This window comes from Nannobrachium achirus, assembly GCF_963921795.1.
Source record: "Nannobrachium achirus genome assembly, chromosome: 13".
Taxonomy (NCBI): Eukaryota; Metazoa; Chordata; class Actinopteri; order Myctophiformes; family Myctophidae; genus Nannobrachium; species Nannobrachium achirus.
In genome coordinates, this window is record NC_137833.1 from 35432809 (window position 1) to 35456505 (window position 23697).

Genomic DNA, 23697 nt, shown 5'->3' on the forward strand with positions numbered 1-23697 from the left:
TATGTTGTAATAAAACTACTTTTGGCATTCAACAACTTGCTTTTGTTACGCCGCAAACACCCCTAGGCCCTGTGGGCGTAACAGTTAATTTTAGACAATGGGTTATTTTGGAAGTATTTAAACTAAAGGAAGTATTTGGAAGTATGGTTGCTAATTGGTGCTGTGTCCTGTGATAGTGTCCACTCCTATTTAAAGGAGGCTACAGGGACAGGCAGGTTAGTAGGATGTGGGCAACAATACAGAAAACATCCCTGAGGGAGACCTACAGGGCCTTGCTGCGATCAAGGGTGTAACCTGAAGAGAGTTCTTATCCGGTTGTGTTTTGTTTTATTAGTTTGCCTAAGTATGTATCTATTTTTCACTCTTAGTATTTTGACCAGTATTATTTTTGCTACTTGGGATTTTTGTTGCACTGTACTGCATTGGAGATTGGTGGAGGAGTGGTGAAATAAAAACCATAAAACTACATCTTGGACTGTTTTTGGAGACTAGGCCATCGGCCAATTTTACACTAATAATCACACGCCTCTCACACACACACACACACACACACACACACACACACACACACACACACACACACACACACACACACACACACACACACACACACACACACACACACACACACACACACACACACACACACACACACACACACACACACACACACACACACACACACACACACACACACACACACGGGGGAGCAAGGCATGCTTCACTGAGACTCCTTTGACGGTCTCCCTAGAGCAGTGGTTCCCAAACTTTTTAGCCAAACTATAGTGAAAACAGCAGATCTACAAGCTCACAGCGCGGCGCAAATTTGTAGATCGTCTATTTTCACTACTTTTCAAATTTGTTTTCAAATTTGACATTTCTTACATTTGTCATTTATTCATAAACTTAATTTTGCTTTTTTGGGAATGTTTTTTGAAAATGTTTTGAAATAATAAATCAAGGGACCCATAAAAATGTGACTGACCCACAAATGGGTCCCGACCCACTGTTTGGGAACCAGTGCCCTAGAGTGCACAGGCAGCAGTACGGACCAAGCGCTCATTACAGTTATTTAGCAGCTAGTTTGAACATTCTATTATTTCTTCATCCAGAAATAGGTTATGTAGTAGGGATAAGTACAGCACAGGACTTCCTGGGCTTCCACTTACTTCCGTAGTTTCAGTAACAACAGCTTTTTACAGGGTGGGGTTGTTAGCCCAACGCCTAACCTAGAAAGGGGTTTTGGGTGTCTTTTCGTCTGGCCACTATCCTTCCACCTGTCCGAAGGTTGAACCTGCCAGGAGATTTAAAACCCCGGACGGCATAGTCTTCAGGGTCATTGTGGCACACAAACCTTCCTACCACGATAAGGTAGACACCCACAGGAAGGCTTCCAGACCCCCTCTTAACCTCTATACTGTATCTACACTATCTACCCCAACCTCCCTGTGCCCACCTGAGAGCCACCACATCCCTGCTGCATTCTGCCCTGCTGACACCTGGTCAAGACATTTCTTGGTAAGGGATTTGTTCCCAAATTTGACCATCACATGGCAGCCCTGATTTTACTAATTTCTAGGTACCTCCCAGTAATAATTAATTACTGGGAGGTACTTATTGGTATCAAAAGAAATCTCCTGAAAGCTTAAACAAAATGTTAATTTTAACTGAAATCCCCAATACTGAACATTATGGTATGCAGAAAAAGGATAAATGTCCAATTACATTTGAAAATCTTCAAATTTAACATAAATATGCTTATTGATTTAACATTTAATGGATTCCCAAATCAACAACACATGGGTTTAAACACCAACATTATTTGTCTACGATAATAAATAATAAAGGAGTGATGGTCTTTTAAGGAACTGGCGGTGGCCATCTAGAAATTAAAATTTTCTAGTGGTCAGATTTTATTTTGGTAGACTTTTGATGTTATTAAGTAGACCTAATACTACAATAAACCATTGAGAAACCTTTTGTTGCAATTTTTGGGGGGTCAAACCATTATCTGCACCCGCCTAGAAGAAAGACCTTTTCCAGTGAAACCTAACAACTGAGGTTAGGTAATACTGTAAATTTTCATTTTTGTAACACAACATCAGTGGTCTTTACTGCGATACGTTATAAGTGCAATTTGCAGAAGTCTGATCGAAAACTAGCCACCGGCTCAAAACAAATATAGCATGGTTAGAGGGAGCCACCTCGAGTCGTGACATGAGTACATTAGCCAATGGCCGCAACGAGCTGAGGGTTTTTCTTCTGTCACACTCTCACACAACCTCTGTGTGTCTGCAACTCTGCGTACACAGCGAGTCAGCGAGACGAGAAAAGTAGGAGAACTACTGTAGATTCACCGTCATTTCTGAAATAAATCGCCCTGTAATTCATATTGATTCCCCGACCTCCCGTACTATCAGTTCATTACGGGATGCGTCTTTACTCTTTTGTAACTGGACGATACTCAGTATTTTACGAGATGGTTTGTAACCACAGCAAGCCGACAATAATATCATTTTCTGCTGTGAGGATATACAGTAACATAACAAACAGTGGGTGGAGGAAGATTTCTTACTTGTTGTGATGTGTGTGTAATTACTTGCTGTGCTGTGGACTTCTTTCTTTTAATCAGAGCGCAAGACAAGAGCACAGCTAAAGGGCTGTACATACTGTTTCCGACCATAGTTTGCGTCAGACTTTCTGACGTGCATGCAGCTTTCTGAACTCAAATTAGGAGTAATCCTTTTCAGAAGTTGCAAGAGATGTCATTTTGTAGTTGAACCAAACCTTTCCGACGCAAATTTCAGTGGTCGGTGACAGTATGGACTCCTCTTGAGTGTAGCTGCTGCGCGCAGCAGTGAAAGCCACGCACGAAAATAATGAATTAAATAATAAGGTGGCAGGCTTACGGGCCGGTCCGGGCTCGTTTCTGAAACTCACCAACGGGCCCGGGCATGGGCCAGGCCTTAATTCCACAGGCCAGGGCTGGGCCCCACATTTCAGGCCTGTGCAGGGCTCTAACTTTTAACTGTACAAGCCGTGCACAACCTTACTGCTAATATCTAATTGATACTCTCGAGTATGATGGTGCCACAGCATTGCGGTGAACAAGATTAAAAAGATTCATGATTTTTCAATTCACAGATGTTCATCACATTTGCATCAATAATGCATCGTTACCTCCCTATTCGTAATGCATACACTTTCTTCTTTGGGATTGCAGTCTGACTTCTGATTAAACTCAATTGAAAACTGATTTGATCACTATTTTTTCAATAAACAGAGATGATTGAGACGGTTATCAGCCGAGTGTCAGCATCTGCAGATAGACTTAGTCAGACTTTATATAGCTAATTCGTTCCTTAAGCGGACAAAACTCAACAAGTTAGGTGAGCCATTATTGGCCTGAATCATCCAATGTTGCTCCCCCGGCATAGGGGTAAGCAATCTTAGCGCGGTCAGCATCAGGAATCTCAGCGCGGACCTCAGCGCGGACCTCGTAAGGCGACGGGCCCTCGTTTTCTCCTTCGTTGTCATCCTCTTCTTCATCCGGGACCTTTCCTGAGTCGCCACATGACTCCTCCCCCTTTTCACTCTCTCCTTGCCCATCCTCCTGCACGCTGGACACACTCTCGTCATGTACCGGCGTAACAGTGCATACCTCTGCGATGACGAAGACAACGTCCTCCTGGACATCAGACAGTAGAGGTGTGGTGCCTGGGGAAGAGCGCTCTGCTGGGAACAGCACTTGGCTCTCCACGGTCTCCTGGCTCTCTGTCTCCTCCTTCCTATCCCTGATTAAGTTCTAGAAAACACAGGAGGCAACGTGGGGGGTTTGATAGACAAAGGTCAAGAGTATGACAGTAGGGCTGGGGCTGTCACGATCACGAAACTTTAGGAACAAATAATTGCAATTAACAATTGAATTGTGTTTTTGGCATTGAACATTGGAACAGTATAATTAACATTACATTTCTGTTTATATTTAGGCTTCATGAACAAATATAGCACAGGACAGACATGAAAAATAAGTTAAACATACAAAAGAATTACTGACACTTAATAAAATTATACCTTCAAAAAATGTCACATTGTGAGCTTGTAGATCTACTTTTCCCACTTTTCTTTTTACGTATGAACATTTTTCAACATGGAAAGATAACTGCCATTATCTCAAATAATTGCTATCAGATGATTATGTAAATTTAATTACAGGCTTACTGAATAACGGAAAGGGTTTCTTAAAATCACAAGAACAGGATGAACATACCTGTAATACAGCTGGAAGTTTGGACGAGCCCGAGGTCAGTTTCAGGAACGCCATCCCGCCGACAATAACTGCAATACAGAGCACTACCACGGGACAAAGGATGTAGGCAATCTTCTGATCTAGAGGACAGACAACATACGGATTTAAACAAAATGCATTTATATGTTGGGATATACAGTATTCTAGGTATTTATATTATGTGAACGTCATACCCGCTTAAAGGGATATTCCACTTTCAAAAAAACTTTTTGTCATTGTATGGTCTAATCAGGCTTGTATGAACACCCTGAACAGTTTTTAATTTTCTTCATTCAGTATTTAGATATTTGATGTAAATGTTTTCTGGCCCAACACGCCCAGGCCCTCTCCACATACACACTCATTGTAACTTCAAACTCCATTTTAACCATGATAGATTCATTAAAAACACCCATTATTTTTTCTGGTGACTCATAATACCCTCCTAATACGTGAGCAGGCCGTGTTTTTTCCATAACGTTTTTCATGTATTTTTAATAATTCTTTGGGAAAATGGAAAAAACTAAATACAATAAAAATATATAAAAAATTAATGAAAACTGTTATTGAAAAAACACGGTCTGCTCACGTATTAGGAGGGTATTATGAGTCACCAGAAAAAATAATGTGTGTTTTTAATGAATCTATCATGGTTAAAATAGAGTTTGAAGTTACAATGAGTGTGTATGTGGAGAGGGCCTGGGCGTGTTGGCCCTGGTAACATTTACATCAAATATCGAAATACTGAATGAAGAAAATTTAAAACTGTTCAGGGTGTTCATACAAGCCTGATTAGACCATACAATGACCAAAAGTTTTTTGAAAGTGGAATATCCCTTTAAGTGTACACACACACACACACACACACACACACACACACACACACACACACACACACACACACACACACACACACACACACACACACACACACACACACACACACACACACACACACACACACACACACACACACACAGTTGACTTCTGATCTAGACCTGACCTCACATTTAATTGCATCCATTATCACGCCATCATCTGGTGCCAATAGTCAGTTGCAACAAAACTGTTATAGTTACACACAGTACAGGTACAAATTCAGGATACTCATGGATGAGCTCATCTTACTTGTTGTGTCCACAGGGGGCCCTGTGCTGGCGCAGTATTCCTGTGTAGCCTCGATGGCAATGCCGTTCCACTCCCCCCTGATCTCCACACAGTGGCTCTCTGAACCTCCGAGCACGGCCTCTGTGCACACTTCGCGATCACAGGTGAACTCTTGTGCAACATCTTTATTCTACAACACACATCAAACGCTACAGTTTTAATTAACTGTAACTGCAAACATTGTTACAGTACTGTTAGCTATGACTGGGTCATCATAGAAAAATGTGGAACCTGTACATTTGGATGTGTATGAGCCAGCAAAGTGCAGTCTGACCTGGCCCTTGGTTTGGACGGTGTATTCGAACGGTAGGTCCTGGAAATCCTCCCCCTTTTCGTAGACTTTTGAGGGGTGGAAAAATCTGAAGTTCAAATTGCCATCTTTTTGGACGGTGACATCGACAGGCGGGAGGTCCAACTTGCCTTGGTGACAACGAAAATGAAATTATGAATCTCAAATCCAAAACTCACAATGTTTGGGGTTGATAGGAAATGCAACTCTGGTACTATAAAAAAGAAAAACTCACAGATAGTATCTACACCTATGGAGCCTTTGAAATAGCTGAAGCTCAGTCCCTCGCCTTCAGGCTCTGTCTGTCCATCAGCCGTCACAGTCACCGAGTATTCGTTACTTGGATCACGCAGGAATGATATATCACATGAGAGGTTTGGAGGTTCCACCAACAATGTTTTCAGTTTGCTGGAGAGAGGAGAAACTTGGTGAGGAACTAAGGATGCGCATGCACACATACTTTAACCCATTCAAATGTTTCATTTTAGATTTTTGCGTTGGCCATTCAAAAATAGCAAATATATATATTTTTTGTATCTTGAAAGTGTGAGAACTACTGATTTAGAAGACATTTTCAGAATTGGCCTCAGGTCATAGTGAGTTAAATAAAAAGGTTTTCTTATTGAGCGCTGTTAACCGCTCTTACATCTGGCTTTGTGTGTATGTATGTCCTATGTCCCCCACAAAGCTGGCAACGGCCAAACTTGGTGTGAGGTTTAATGAAATTAACTCATTAAAAAAGAGGCACCGCTGACTTCACACTGGGTGTGATGATGGGTGTGACCGGGTGGACCCACCAGCGTGGCGACTGGGGTTCAATAGACCATATTCACACCGTGGCCATCTTGGATCACATGACTTCCTGGAATAGCAGCCTGCATTACAGTCACAGACCATTGTGAACAATGGAGCGACGGTCCCAAAATATGAGTTCTATTCAACCAATTTCTTTTTACCAAATTGACAAATGGGCAGATGACAACATCAACATCCCCAAAAGGATTAAATAGAAAGGTACATCCACAATATTCATGGTAGTTAGGTTGCAACCTTACTGTGTAAAAATACATGCTATCTGTGCAGTGCTTGCTCCACTATCTTTTATAAGCTATTTGTTGATTGTTTCTGATTAATATGCAAAAATCAATATGGATACAGTAATATTAACTATATGATGGCAGAGCAAGCACTAGTCTGCATACTGTAGCAAGTCTTTGTACAGAGTAACACTGAACCTAACTACCATGAATATTGTGGATATACCCTTCTATTTAATCATTTTGGGGATGTTGATGTTGTCATCTGCCTATTTGTCAATTTGGTAAAAAGAAATTGGTTGAATAGAACTCATATTCTGGGACCATTGCTCCATTATTCACAATGGTTTGTAATGCAGGCTGCTACCCCAGGAAGTCATGTGATTCAAGATGGCCGCTGTGTGAATATGGTCTATTGTGAATTGGCCATGTTCGCAGGTCGGAAGCCGACAAGGAAAGATGTTCTCTATGGCTGCACTATTGAATCCTACAGGTTGGTTCAGCACTGAGCAGAACTAGGAGGGATAGACTAGAGCAGTGGCTCCCAAAAGCTCCCAAGCCCGTGACCCAAAATAGAAATCAGACATTCACCAGGACCCACACATAGTGAAAATGGCAGATCTACATGTACAAGCTCACAATGTTCAAGGGGAATTGGCAGACAGAGAAAGAGGAATCCTGCATCTCCACAATAATCAAAAATGGCATTTATCTCACACACACACACACACACACACACACACACACACACACACACACACACACACACACACACACACACACACACACACACACACACACACACACACACACACACACACACACACACACACACACACACACACACACACACACACACACACACACACACTTACCCACGTTGCTGGCGTATATATATGCTGAACTTGGGCTGTAGGGAGGGCTGGCTGTAGTTCCAGTAGACAATGTTCCGGAAGTTGCGGCACTGCAATGTCACATTGGTTGGCGCAGGCACTGTGGACAGAGAAAGATTTTAAGCCTTACTTCATTGTACGATAATGTAATTTGCAGAAAATGCTGCTTTTCAGTTGAACATCTATTTTCAGGCAAGTAGCATGGATGTCATATAACAAATTATACATTAGGCTTTGGACTCCCAGGAATTCTGGACAAGGACATGGATTCCTGGGCATGTAAACACATAACTGAAACCATGATGACACCCCAAAAATGTTACCATAGCATTCTGTGGTCACCTAGCACTGGCTGAAACAGTACTGTGCTGGTGGCTGGTCATATAGAAAAGGCTATTTTACACAGACATCAGAATAATAAAAAGGATCCCGCGTGATGGTATGACAGAAACAAAGTCTCAAGAATACACTGCAACAACTGTTTAAGTCAGTCCTTCCCTGAACAAGACCTTTCCAGGTCGAAATGTTGGTATTCAATAATTATAGTGCATCGTCTTTCTTAACATGAGGTCCAAGGACCCCCAGGGGTCCTTGAGGGTTCCGGGGTGTACCCAACTAAATGATTGTAAGATAAACTTCCCCATGTACAAGTACATATACAATTAACTCTCTCTATACCTACAGTACAGAGACTGTAAAGGAATTCTAAAACCAAATAATCTCCAACGATGTTCTATGATAATATGCAACCTGCCCTCGGTTTGTGTTTGAAGAAATACATACAGAGTACAGACTGATATTGTGGCCTCAAAAAAAGAAATTCTTACTTTGTGCTATTATTCTTTGGACACCCATCCACAACCCTTATGTCAGCCACCTCATAAGTTTATGTCACTTACCACCTGTACTGTACACCCCCACCTTCAAAGTACTATTGAGCAAACCCTAAGGTAGCCCATCAACTGTAATTTGTAGTAATCCTGTTACCAGAAATCCCCACTAGAGGGCAGACGTGCACTGCTAGGAAATTACACAGAAACACTAACTGCTAAATTGCATAATTCCTTCCTGCAACAGAGTAGACCTTCTAGAACTTTTTGTTACCGTCTGAGAAAACCCTAAATTCCCCCAGACCCCCCACCTCAAGTGTGTTGGTTCTCCCTTTGTACTTGTAGAAGGCAACAATAAAAAAATGGTCAGAATTAAGATACTAACGGTCTTTGCTGTAATGGCCTCAATAGACCTTTTTACTACAAAGTTCAACAGATGTCTGAACTTTGTTCGGACGGGGAATACCATCAAAATGTTGGGGCACCCCGGTGCCCAGTTTCTAATCTTACTCAAAGCACTTTACTGTCTTACTCAAAGCACTTTACTGTATGTCATGATTGTCATCCCACCGTTTCTCTGTTCACTGAGCATCAAACATAAAGCAGGAAAAGCCCCAAAACATTTAAATACCACCAACATGTTTCATCTACATGATGACAAGGTAAGTAACCACTTAGACCATTTATACTTAGTAAAACAGGACGGAGTTGGCACTGTATGTTCTTTATTTCCCTCTACACTAAATCTTTTAGCATGAAAATAGCTGATCTATAATGTCACAACGTGTTGCAAGACAACGCATTGTGGACCTTGCAGAAACGTTCAAACCAGAATACGGTTTGCTATGGCTCAAGTGATTAAACATCACCTTGGATAATGCTCCCATAGGCATAGTTACCTATGGGAGCATTATCCAGTCAGTGTGTTGTCCTATTCAGTCAAATCTGTTGACATTTTCATGACTGTAACAGGAAGAGGCCAGTTGAGGACAGTATTGCACAATTGTACACACACACACACACACACACACACACACACACACACACACACACACACACACACACACACACACACACACACACACACACACACACACACACACACACACACACACACACACACACACACACACACACACACACACACACACACACACACACACACACACACACGTCTTTTGAGAACATTTAGTTTTACTCAAATTATACTGATCTGAAATGTTTTAGATTTAGTCTAGGTTTAGTCGACTAAATATCATAGGATTTTAGTCGACTAAATCTACAGTTGATTTTGTCAACTTACGATTTATTTTGTGCCTTGATGGTCCCAAGGCCTGATTTTACACTTTGTTGTGCTCTGAAAATAGCCGATCTACGAGATTGTAGATCTGCTATTTTCAAAGCGCAACCAACCACAAAATCTAACTTGTCTTTTAGTTCTGCTGGATCTGTTCTCCAATAGTCCCTCCCTAACACTTTTTCTAGTTTTTAACTGTTGACAAATCATAGCTTATTTTTTATTTTTTATTTTTTTTCCTAATTTTTATCCCACGGTTTTGCAACCCATTTTCTCACCCAGTGCCAACTACCTAACCTGTAGTCCTGGTTTCCGCTCTCCCCCTGCAGCGCCATGGAAAGTGGGGAGCACCTGGCAGGACTACTGCATGTTTTTGTGAGGGCATCTACCCTAGGAGACACAGGGAGAACATGCAAACTCCACACAGAAAGGCCCCATCGCCAACCCCACCTAGGGTGTGGGTGCTGATGGCGTGGAGGGAGGAACACGCCCACAGCGTCCCCCGGCGGGAATCGAACCCAGGACCTTCTAGCTGTGAGGCGAAGCGCTAACCACTGTGCCACCGTGCCCCTGTTTTTATTTATTTTTAATTTAGTTTTCGTCTAAAGGTACATACAATACATATACAATACAAAATGTTTGAGAATAGCAGATCTACAAGCTCAAAATGCGTTTTGGCTAATTACAAAAAGCAGAGGTATAATAGGGCTAAAGTGCCTCATGTATGTTTTATAATATTATAATTTATATCTGCAAAGTAACTAGTAGTAACTCAAGTTTTCAAATAAATCTAGTGGAGTAAATGCACAATATTTAGATGTCAGATGTAGTATAAGTAAAAGTATTGGAAATACACAAGTAAAGTACAAATACAGTATCTCAAAATGTTACTTAATAGGCATAGTTTTACTGAGATTAGGGTTAAGGTTAGGTTTTGGTGGTCAGACCAAAGGGTGTTCGACCTAAGCACATGTTACCGGTCATTCAATGTCATTCTTTGATCATAGATCAGTGGGACAATAAAGAAAAAACAAAGGAAGGATTTGGTCTTGTCTGGGTCAATAAATAATTTACTAATACAAAGCCTTTGTTACATGGTTGGTAATGGTATTAACATGTTTTGGTCCCCAAGTCATCATCAAGGAAGGAAGCTATATTTTAACCCCAGAAAGTCAAGCAGTACACTGGAAGTGAGATAAATTGCAACACGTTTCCTTCCACCCTCGCACAACAAGAATGGCAAGCCACTACTTGGTTTCTCCGTGTGCATGCGTGCATGCATGCATGCGTGCACGTGTTCAAGTTCCTGAAAGTGTGACGCACTTTCACACAAATCCCTGTGATTCAGAAAAAGTCATCAGGTGTGAAAAATCTGTTGCAGTCGATGCAGTGTGTAGTAGAGGTGATAACCGCAGCACTGTAGATGGTGGTTTACAGCTGCCACCACAAGCCAACACACGCCCACATAAACAAGCCGTGTATCTGAGTACACGACAGCTTACAGACTGGAGAATGGCTGTTGTGATGGTTGTTTGACTATTCTTTTTTTTGCCATACGAATGGTCGCGACAGCTCAGCCATGTCATAGTTAAATAAACTCTTACAATTACTTTCTTGATATAAAAGTTGATCCAGTAAAACTCATCTCAATTGCATTTAGTTGAGCCTTACTTAAAGCAGAACTATGAACTTTCTTCTTCTACCCCAGATTTGAACCGGGTTTCCAGCGCAAGTGCTTACCTTTTTTTTTTACCCTTGAGCCAATAAGCCTGCTTGCTTGCTTGCTCAGGGGATAAATTGAAAATCCTGTGTCTAGGTGAGACATGACACAATCTAAATGTCTCAATATTGACATACTCTACTATACAGATTGGACAAAATTACATTATTCATTTAAAAAGTTTACATTTAATAAAATTACCTATTGCGGCTCTAAGTTTGACTACAGTACACCTCCAGCACTAAAGCTGTGACACTGACAATTTAAAAAAATCATATTCTAGCAGTAACCTCTGCAGTCAACTAAACTAAAGTTATTCTATCTCCTCAAATAGCTCTCAAAAGCAGGAACAGAAACCGCTGGTCAGTACAATAGATTCTCACGTGTTCAGACCGCAAACTATTGGCAAGATGCCTTCATTGTTTAGCCTAAGTGTGTGGATAAGAACTTGTTTTGTGTAACAACCATTGAAACGGCTTAGTACAATTTGGCCAGTTGCATTTGAAAATGTTTGGACAACTATCTCTCTATGGTGATTCTTAGATGTATCCATCCAGTTCATAAAACGAGGCAGTAACAGCATGGTACATACAGCCTATAGAGCATCACAGTTGAAACCCCACCCCGTCTCCACTCTGGTGTCGGAAGTGTTTTCCTCATTCATTTCTTCCATAGACATTTCATAAAGTATTTATTTAAACGTTTTTAAGCCTCGGACAAAGCCACCTCGGCTGGTGAGTGGTGAGGAATCATGACAATATTAAAAAAAAAAAATGCAACGATTAATTAGAAAGCTGAAAAAAGGGCAAGGTACAAGACTGTGTACAACATTATTTAAAAAATTGCGGAAACTACACTCCCAGAATGCATTGCGAATGACACTTGTTTGTTTCCTGAAATATATCCCTTAAATCACGCTCAGTTTAGTTATCCAGGCCAGCATATGGCCTGACATGTAGTGATTTCCATCTCTGTGGACGCTCTTATAGTCATCTTTAACATAGTGCATCATATTTGTAAAAGAAAGACACTCGCTCACGGATTTCTGCTGAAGTGCAATAATCCGCCGGGAAGACAGGGGATCTTGATTAAAACGTGTTTTTACTAAAACTAGAGTGATTGCATACATACTCGGGTGTTCTACAGGAGCACAGTGATGTCATTACGTGCGCATCCCACATCAAAAACTCATTCAAGTCGCCCAGGGACTCATTCATGTCATGGTCCTGGGGTCCCGGGGATGCGCCTCCATTGGAGTCCATGTTAAAATAATTTACCGGGTCGCGGTAAAAGAAAAACATTTTAAAATTCCACAGACACCACCATTGTTCATGGGTGAAAGCATCCTACGTTAACACAAATAAAATCCACGTAGAAAGTCTTAAACAGGCGATAGAAACGTCGATGTTTTGATTCCACCAACGTCCGACGCCATTTTGCGCGCCCAAATTCATTAGGGGCACATGTTTTAGTAGTTTTAGTAGTTCTAAGTTCAAACATTACCCAAATTGTAAAATAAACATAAGAAATAGGCAAACATTTTGAAAATAGCCGATCTACAAGCTCACAGCGCTCGAAAACATTGTATTGAGGACTTTTCTGGGACCCATTTGAATGACCACCTGTGGGTCCCGGGACCCATTACATTGAAAACCTAGTAACATCACTGGGAGCATATAGAACCATTTTACAACCACCAGCCAGTAAGTGTACATTGAATTGCTACAACTTTGTGGCTGGTAATGAAAAACCCTATGGTGAAAATGAATGGGCTGTTTACTTCCGACACCTCACTGCGATGGGGAAAATCCCAGTTGTCCGATGTCCCAGTTGGGCGAACAGACTGTAATTATTGTCCACGACATTGCAAGCGGCGCGAAGGCCAGCGGACCTTGGTCCTGCTCTTCGCGCCCGAGCACCGCAGGCGCGAGTGCCCGCCGTGGTGAATGCAATGGTTATATTTATGCCCAGGCCGTAAGGTCTGGGCAAGCGCACGATAAAAGCATGAATGGGATGAAGATCGCTTGCTTTACAGTCTGTTCGCCCAACTGGGACACCGGACAACTGGGACTAGCCCCTGCGATGCTCAATAACACCTTTCCCAAACAGTGGGTCAGGAGTCAGGACCCATTTGTGGGTCACAGATGCATTTCTGTGGGTCGCGGATACATTTATGTGGGTCGCGACTCGCGAGTGAATATCCCTTAATCTTTTGCTTCCTAAATTGTCATCATTATTCTAAAATATGTCATTGTCCACACAAATTCACACATTTGCATGAGCTGAAAACAGATTTAAACATTTAAAAAAAATAATTTCATAAATAAAATAAAATGAATCAAATAAATTCCCTAAATTAAAAGAATAACTGTTTAAGAAGTGACACATTGTGAGCTTGTACATCTGATATTTTCAGTAGTTTGAGTCTTGGGCAAATGACAAATTTCCTTTTTGGGTCTCAAGCTAAAAAGTTTGGGAACCACTGGCCTATAGTATAAGTAAACTAGAGGGTAGCACGGGTCTTCCAGGACCCAGTTACCCGAGAAACGAGCCGGTTTGGGTCTAAAATATTGACTTGTCCCTCTGGGCTACATAGCCTATATAAAACCAATCCACTAAAACGTGAGGGTTCTCATGACATAACATAACTACTGTCTAACTACTTCTCCAAATTGAGTGACACACCCACAACACCAGAGGGAGTGCCTATGATCTAGTACTCCCCAAATTTAGCACAAAGTAAACATGGTAAAAACATCCTGCCACCATAATGTGGAATCATCCATTACAGGACGTGAATCACTGGCTTCTTTCTGACCTGAAAAAGCTTCTGTCAGGAGGCTACAAGTGGAGATAGATTAAATGCTTTTGAAATGAGGGGTCATAATACACTGCCAGTCTGCAGTGGATTTCCCCCTTCTCCTCTGTAAATGTAGCTTATTTGTATTTGTTGAAGACATGTTTATGTGTTAATATTCTATGCTCTGATAAACTGAATACGAAGGACCACAATGGAAAAGTCCACAGGCCAGGACTTTTTTGTGTTGTCCTTTAAGCCCAAGTGTTTTAATGTACCTCCTTGCTGTTTACTTTTTGACTAATTCAATCAATCAAACATTCATAGACCAAATGTCATTTCTAGATAGGCCTACAGATCTTCAGTTATATCTAAATAAATGAATGTATACTATTGTAAAATCCAGCCTCAAGGGAGCTGGTTCTGCATAGCACCACCACCATATCATCCTGTTACCACCTTCAGGACACAGACATTCATGTAGGCCTGTAACTTTTGCTAAACTGGCAAACGTTCAACACAGCCAGCCTCTACACACATTATGACAAGTAATGCCACAACTTCACCCACCACCAGAGTGACCAGACCCCTCTCTGAAACACTGAAATGAAACTACCTGTGGTCAGTTGACCACAACTCCACAAACCAGCCCAAATATCAACAAGCTTTTGGAGCTCATTCCCCTGTTTCGTGTCGAATTTGCTTGGAATACAAACAATAAATGGAATGATATGGGCTTATCTTGGCTGGTAAGGTACAGTACCCTTATAGACAAACATACTGTACCACCTGAAACCACCGACAGGCTGCAGCACGTTTTCCCACACCAAAAACACCTACGGTATTTCTCTACAGTCCAAGTTCAACATCCAGACACAGCCATAGGCCAGATCACACGGGACACTGCTGCTGGTGACTCATCATGCACTCATTGGCATGTTGTTTATAATACTGTAGTAGACAAATAGGAAAGCACAGCAGGGCGATCATGTATAACTGTTTGGTATTTGGCTCAACTGAACCGTTAAACTATAACAGTTCAGTTGAGCCAAATACCAAACCATTCCAAATCAAATCAAACATTATTTATGAAGCACGTTTAAAACAACCATGGTTGATCAAAGTATAATGTACTGTACAAGATAAACATAAATCTTCACCGCCATAAACATGTGTACAAGCTTGCATATCGGCAACTTCCCCCACGTTGCATCAATACATCGGACTTTCGTTTGAGGAATATGATAAACATTGAGGCCAGACAGTTAGGTACTTACCGTAGCTGTCGGCCGCTAGTAGTAGTGTTGAGAACAACACTAGGGCAGTTGTTGTTGTTAGCATGTTCTACAGTCACTCCGACTGTATATCTTAAACAAATATAGGCTATATTACACCAACGTTGCCTATTCATACATCTAAACACAATACAGCGATAGCTTTGTCTGGTCGTGCTGTCGTTTCCCACGCACTTAACTTCCAAAGAAACGCTGGCTTCCTGAAAAACGCCCGGCGACGTCTGACGGATCACGTCCAAGTCCAATGATGATGAGGACATTGGGGAAGGAAGGACCCGCCCACACATGCACACGGACACGTGTACGCGCACGCACGCACGCGCGCGCGCACACACACACACACACACACACACACACACACACACACACACACACACACACACACTCACATGCACGCACGCACACACACACACACACACACACACACACACACACACACACACACACACACACTCACTTCTTCATCTTAATTTGTATACGGTTCATTGGCCACTCACAGATATAAATATAAATATAACCAGAATAAATATAAATAAATATATTATACAGTACTACTAGCCAAAAGTCTAATTTTAAAGGCATGCGTGAGTGGCCAGCCCAGCTCAGCTGCCTGGGAACATCTGGGAGGAGGAGGAGGCTGTTGTTCCAAATAATGTGTGGGACCAATAGGAGAACAGCCCCCGAGGACCTGGGGGGAATAAACTTGGCAATATTAGTAGGACTGTCTGTCCTGCAATAGCCTACAATTATACAACAAATAGAAGAATCTTTAATTTAATTAGAAAGGGCAGGTTTGTTAGGCCTATCTCTCAGGACACAGTGATTTGATTAGCCTTACAGCAGGATCGATCGAGCGCCTCTTTTTAATCCGATTTATGTGTTTATGGAAACGCTGTTTGTCTACCATGCAGGTCTCTTTCGCAGTCCACCCAGTTATAGGATACTTCCTCAGTCCTGACGTCAGCTGGTAAAGTCCCAGTCCATCCCATTCCCATTCCCAGGCCAGCTGAGATCAGTTCTTCGACTGCGTCCTTATAGGTGAGTTGCGCATGAGAACATTTAACTTTAATATAGATGCTACAGATAATATAAAATGTAATCGAAGCCATATAGCTATTAATTAATGCCAGTGACAAGCACTTTGACAGATTTGCTGCGAACTTAAGACGAATGTTAGTTCAATCAACTGTGTTGTAAGGATTCAGAGATGTTTTCCTGCCTCTCTGCGTTATGTAATTTGACCATTATTCTCACGGAGAGCACTTGAGTGAGTGAAAAACATGTTGAATCAGATTCAGGACTATATCAATTGAAAAAATGTGAGCTTTGGTGACTCATCATGGGCGGCTACTGCTTAATTTAGCCCTGAATACAGATATGACCGTCCTGTATTCAGGGCTACTGCTTAATTGAACTGACTCAAATAAATCTTTCAAGTCCCGAGAAAACTTATTTTCAGCCATACCGATATGGAGAGCTGAAACTGGATAGTTCATTTGAATAAATGCATTTCAGTGTGCAAATCCAACTCACATTGCATCTCTGTGCTATTGGTGCATCACAAAAAAATTATGATAATAAACTAATAATTACAATAATAAAAAAATATCTTTAAAAAGTTAGAAAATCGTTTAACCGAATAAAATAACAAAGATAGATACCTTTATTGACCATTTTGTGGAATCCAGGTGCCAGAGACAGCTAGAGCAGTAGGCTACAACAAAGTTATAAGGATGAAGTAGGCCTACAATAGGTAGTTAGGCAGGTACAGAAGAATAACATCACAATAAATACACCACACCATTTCAAGAAACTATATGGAAACTTTCCATATATATATATATATATATATATATATATATATATATATATATATATATATAGAGTTGATTTGAGGCATTTTGTTCCAAAAATTAGTTTGGCAAAAATCAACCTGCAGGTTGACTTTTGCTGGTGGCGCTATAACAGGCCAATGTGAAAAGGGTGGCATTTGTTCTTTGACCTAGTGGGAATGTGCATGCAGAATTTCTCTGTAACACAAGCTGTGTTCATGATTTAAGCCATTTTGTTAAAAATGGACCAATCCTGCAAATTTTGGAAGCCAATGTTAGCCATTTAGGATGGAATATGAAATATCGGACAGATCCGTCTTGATCAGATTTTTAAGTGGCATTTATTCCCCGGCCTATTGGGAATGTGCATACACACTTTCACCAAAATCGCACACTGTGTTCATGATTTGAGGTATTTTATTCAAAATGGACCAATCCTGCAAACTTTGGAAGGCAATCTTAGCCAATCAGGATGGAATATGGAAAATCAGACACATCCATGTCGATCACATGACTGTAGAAATACTGTCTACCGATTTGCGTGATTTTTGGACAAAATCTGTAGGAGCACTGGCCAAAAGTTAGTTTTGCAAAAATCGGCCCCCTGGTGGCGCTAGAACAGGCCCATGTGAAAAATGTGGGGCAGAGGTTCTGAATTGGCATCCAAGGAATGAGTGTGCACAATTTGGCAGCGACCGGACCAACGGTGCGGGAGATTAGCTGGTAACAGACGGACGGACGGACGGACGCACACACACACGCGGACGGACAGACAGGGGCGAAAACATACTCTCCCCCATGCCTTCGGCTGGTGGAGACATTTATGGCCACAGCAGTGGTTCTCAAACCTTTTCATGTCAAGGACCCCCAAATTTCATCTTTATTTGGCCGCGGACCCCCATCTGAAAATATTTTGTGCCATATAGCATCTCCAAATCTGAGTCTCCCTATGGAGGTCCTTGCTGCTCGTCCAACTGGGAAGAGACCCCGTGGCAGACCAAGGACCAGATTATATATCCACCTGACCTGACATGACCAGGTCACATGACCTGGGAATGCCTCGGGATCCCCCAGGTGGAAGTTGTTAACGTTGCTCTGGGGAAGACCTGAAATCTCTGTTGGAACTGTTACCCCCGCAACCTGATTCTGGATGAGCGGTTGAAGATGGATGGATGGAAGGTTAAGGTTATAGGAATACTTTTAGGGCTAGTCGTAGTTTTACTGAGGCTAAGTTTAGAAATAAGGTTAGGTTTTGGCATAGCCTTACTGAGGTTACGTATAGGAATACGATTAGGTTTAAGGCATAGTTTTACTGAGGTTACGTTGAGAAATTCCTGGTGGCGACTGTTCAAAGGTAACAGGATTTGCCCTGGGGCGAGCGTATATCTGCTTCACAGATTGTATTAGTCGTTAGTGGTTAAGTTGTTGGACTTTCACGTGGGAGACCTGAGTTCGAATCCCGGGCGTTACATATGGAAGTATGGTAGTGGAGTACTATGACAACAGTACAATGGGTATTGCATAAACAGGTGCATTCCGGTCTTGCATCGTTACTGAGTAGGCCTGTGCCCATTTATAAATCACCCATTGGTTGTAATATCTAAGGTTATTAGTAGCCTACTGTGGTAACGGGCACAACTGGCTATTCTAATAACAGGTACAACAGGTATTGCATAACCGGGTGGGGCATACAACCACAAATAAATGTGTCTCTAACTTTCTTTTTCATTATGAACACACAAGAAGTCTTCAGCGGTCTGGCTCTGGGACCAATCTATGAACTGTTCCCAGAGTTAAAACAAAACATGGTGAGGCAGCATTTGGTTATTATGCAACACAAAGTTGGAAAAAGGTTCTCTATAGGATCTGAGGCTCTGACTACATTTGAATCAAGGATAAAAATGTAATATGGAGACCCCTGACCCCTGCGCAATCTTGCCCTCGGGCAAGGGTATATTTACTGTGTACAGTGTGTAGTGGTGGTGTCTATGATAAAACAGGAACTAAACTGCAACTTTTTAAATAGCTGAAAATGATTCCTATTGTTTTGTAATTATATATGTTTGGTGAGGGCTGCAAAGAGCAGCTAGGCTAAACACCACGAGGCCATGATACACAGGCTAAGCCACAGGTTTAGAGTTTAGAGAGAAAACACAAACCCAGGGGTATTACATGTACAGTAAGACTCAATCATATGGCATTGACAACACAATTAAGGGAAATAACAGTGTACAAGCCAGGATTACAAAATAGCTTTGAATGTATATTTTGCAACATTTATGTAATGTCCCGAGTTGCAGTGTCACAAGTGGTGTGTGTGCGTGTGTCTGCATTTGCATGTGGTTTCTGTGTTTGTGCACCAGTGAGATTCAGTGACGATCATCATTGCTGAACAATGCACATCTGCTCTGGGAGCAACATTCCCATGTGTGAAATTAGGGAACTAACTGTGTTTGTGTGTGTGTGTGTGTGTGTGCGTGCGTGCGTGCGTGCGTGCGTGCGTGCGTGCGTGTGTGTGTGTGTGTTGATCTAAACCAGATGTCAGTGTGTCACTGTACAGGCGCTATACAGTACAGTACGTCACCTCTCCTCACATCTCCCTAATAACCTGCTGGAAAAGGAAGGACCCGTGAGACTTTCCTCTAAGTGACACCAGGAATGTTGATGTCACAAAACCATAAAGCTGGGAGGGTTAAAACTATTCAAAAATAAATACAACCATTAAGCATTAAGCAAACCCAGGCAATGTCAAGATTCACATCAGTTTTTCAGACAAAGCCAGAAAGAGCTAGTGTATACTTCAGACAGTCCAACTGTTTGATAACGTCACTGTCGGGCAGAAACCTCGTATCTCCAAGTTTCAAATTTGTAAATTCTTCCGCAAAGTAAATCACTGCTTCATCATACAAGGCCATCGCACAAAAGTTGTGGAAACAGCTGGTGCGAGGCGTTGTGTGCTTGTAGATCGGCTGTTTTACTAGTTTAAATCATTTTAAAAATGATAAATACAAAACAAACGGTTTTGGACATATTTCCACCTCACAACGACGATAAGAAACATTCCCCCCCAGAGTCATAACATTTCTGAAATCAAAGTCATGTCAAATCAAAGCAATTGTTGTTTGTAAATAGACTTTTAATAACACTGTAAAGTTTTATGGGCAATCTTCACTGTGTTGTTCCAGTAACTCAGTGGGCGAATAATCCGGATGCCTTTCATTTACAGTCATTTTAGTAAATTGTTTATTGAATTCTACGTAATGATGATTTCAGGTCTTCTCCCATGTGTGGGGTTTCATATTGTGTTGACAATATGAATCTAAAAATGTAATCTGTTATTAATTGTTTAATCTTTGTCCATATCTTGAACACTGTATACAAATGGAAGGAGTTGGACACTTTTTATTTCTATGTATCATCACCAAATGGCCAATGTCTGTATCATCAACAAAATGGATCTCTCCCTCTCTCTCTCTCTCTCTCTCTCTCTCTCTCTCTCTGTAATCACTCCCACATTGGCAAATGTGTTTCATGAATCAAAACACAGCAAAGTATGGGCTTATATGCATGTTGTGTCTGCTCTTAATTAATGAGAGTTCTGAAACGTTTGGGCTTTGAACTAAATCAAAGTGACATTAGCCGGCCAACGATTTGGAGGATTTAGCTGCAATAATGACTTACGAGTCTTCTCTCATTTTTGATTGACTTGTTCACGCACACACACATGCACGCGCGGATGCAAACACACACACACACACACACACACACACACACACACACACACACACACACACACACACACACACACGCGCACGCACATTCACACACGTGGGTGTGTGCGTGGCTGCGTGCAGGTTGTTTTGATGATGCACTGAACTGAGAGCTGGATCAAGTGCGTTTGTGCGTGCACGTGTGCATTTGACTGCATGATCTTTCCTCTAACTCCTGTGTGTTTCTCCTCCTCACCCGCCCAGATGAAGTCTGTCCAACATGTCGCGTGAGGCCCTCCTCCAGTAGCCATGTCAGCCGTCAGCCCCCCCACCCCTCTGCTGTGTGTGTTGGTGTGCATGGCGGCATGCGCGCCGGCTGTGCCGCGGACCGACCTGCGCCTGGCCTACGTGACGGACCGCAGCCTCTACTACTGCTCCTGCATCCGTGAGCTGCGCCCCTGCGCCCTGCCGTCACCCACCGACTGCAGCTGCAAGGACCTCCCCCTCTCCATCTTGCAGCGACCCCCTCTGCAGCCTTCGTCCCCCGGACACATGTCGCCGCATGGCTCCTCCACGCCAATAGTCCGGACCAGGCGTCTCACTGTTTGGTACACCGCGCCGCAACTTGTGGCGCGTCTGCTCAACGACTCGGAGGTGCGTCACCTCACCCTCCTCCGGTGTGGCCCTTCGGGGTCCGGGGCTGGGGGGCCTTCGTCTCCACAAGGACACCAGGAGGGATACTTCGCCGTACAGCACCTGGAGCAGCTGACAGTGTTGCGCCTGCAGCGAGGAGCAGACAAGGACCGAAACGATAACCCAGACCCGATGTCTGATCCAGAGACAGATAGAAATGTGCACAGAAACACAAACAAATACACAGACAAAGGAAGAGGGGATAGAGACACAAACGTGGACTTGAGATTAGACATGGACAAGAATCCGGGTCCAGCCTGGGTCCTGTCATTATCCCAAACCCAAGACATCTTGTTGGGGAGGGAGCTAGGAGCAGCGTATCATGAACAGGCCAGACTGGGGCTCGTCCATACCTCTGTGCTCGAGGGCAGAACAGCAGTGAAGGCTTACACAGTCCAGACACACATAGACAGCAATGGAGATCTGCCTTTCCCTAACCTCCATCTATCCAAGCTGCCAGAGACATCCAGCATATATGTTACTTTTATATACTGACACCGACCAAGGCACTTTTGATGGCACACGAATGCATGCTTGGTGGTTTGCGAGCGTGCCTGAGTAGTGGACATGAGTCAAGTCGGTTCAGCTGAGAATATGTTATTTAAGTTTCTGTCATGTAACACAGTTGTACAATGAAGTACTGTGTAGATAAACATGAGGTTTTGCTTCTTGGCTTAGAACGTTTTGAGAATGTAAGCATTTTCTTATAGTTCACATCTTGGACCAGACCAGAGTCCATGAATGTTGGTGGGAATGTCAGCTTGAGGGTTTTCTTTGGCAGGCCTATATGTGCTTGGATGAGGATCAGTGCCTTTAAATCTGAGTAGAATGGTCGTTCTTTTACAGCTAATATCAACACTCAAGAGGTTGTAAGTTCATAAGTTCCCGCATACTAATCCGGTAACCCAAATATGCCTAGATGAAAGAAGAAAAGTCATATAATTTAGATCCCAGTTGGAATAAGATCCCGTGGTCAGTTGTATGTTTGACTCGGGTTACGAGATATTCATTTCAACTTCAGACGGTTTCTTCCATTCGTCAATACTTTAACTAAACACTACTGCTCATCATCAACAATTTGTGCCATATTTGATTGATATTAACATGGGAATATTGGCTAGCTATTGCAAATTCATTGCAATTGCAATTTGATTACTATAAGTATGGATAGTTTCAGTAAATCCTGCTTTCAGTTTGAACTGTTGTTTCAATGTTTGAGATGTGTGTTACCAAATGTGACCACACGGTGGCAGCATAGATTAAAGTAGGTAGCCTACATTTATTCTAAGAGAATATGTGAGAAAATTAACAAGATTGGTGGTTGTCTTTTTAGTTGTAATTATAATTACACATCTTAACACTGTAAAATGATGTTTGCAAACAATCAGAATAACTCACCTTGACTCATGATGAGAGTTCCGGATTTACAGATCTTAATATTCATTGTTAAAGACTTCAGCATTTCAACTTGTTCAAGTAAACGGAAAATAATGAGTTTGATTGATGTTTATTTTTTATAAGCATTATGCCAGCCAATTATCATTTGAATGATGATGGTGATAACAGTAACATTTTCATTTCTGAAATGAAATGCCCCCCCCCTTCAGTAATACCCTCAATAAAATTGACAAACTAGACATGATAAAATGGCACAAACATAACATCTGTATGATGATACGATATGCATTGTTGAATCTACCAGTTCAGATTATGTAGTACGTCTGTGTTATGCCTTAAATGTATTGATTTAACACCCATACTATGGGGAGTAATTTAAACCCATCACTCCAGAATGATACTTGGTCTATGTATGGCCAGTTCTGGCAATTTGATCATCGCAGGCGGTTGT

At 42.1% G+C, this 23697-nt stretch overlaps 1 protein-coding gene across 1 annotated transcript; it reads right to left on the bottom strand.

Moving 5' to 3' along the window:
• Positions 1-690: 690 nt before the first annotated feature.
• On the bottom strand, positions 691-15813 carry ifngr1l (interferon gamma receptor 1-like). The gene is made up of 7 exons (XM_080740249.1): positions 15596-15813; positions 7657-7774; positions 5980-6152; positions 5730-5875; positions 5417-5585; positions 4271-4389; positions 691-3805 (listed from the first exon to the last, which is right to left on the bottom strand). The coding sequence occupies exons 1-7, from the start codon at positions 15657-15659 to the stop codon at positions 3398-3400; spliced, it is 1197 nt and encodes a 398-aa protein (XP_080596375.1). The 5' UTR covers positions 15660-15813; the 3' UTR covers positions 691-3397.
• Positions 15814-23697: the final 7884 nt, after the last annotated feature.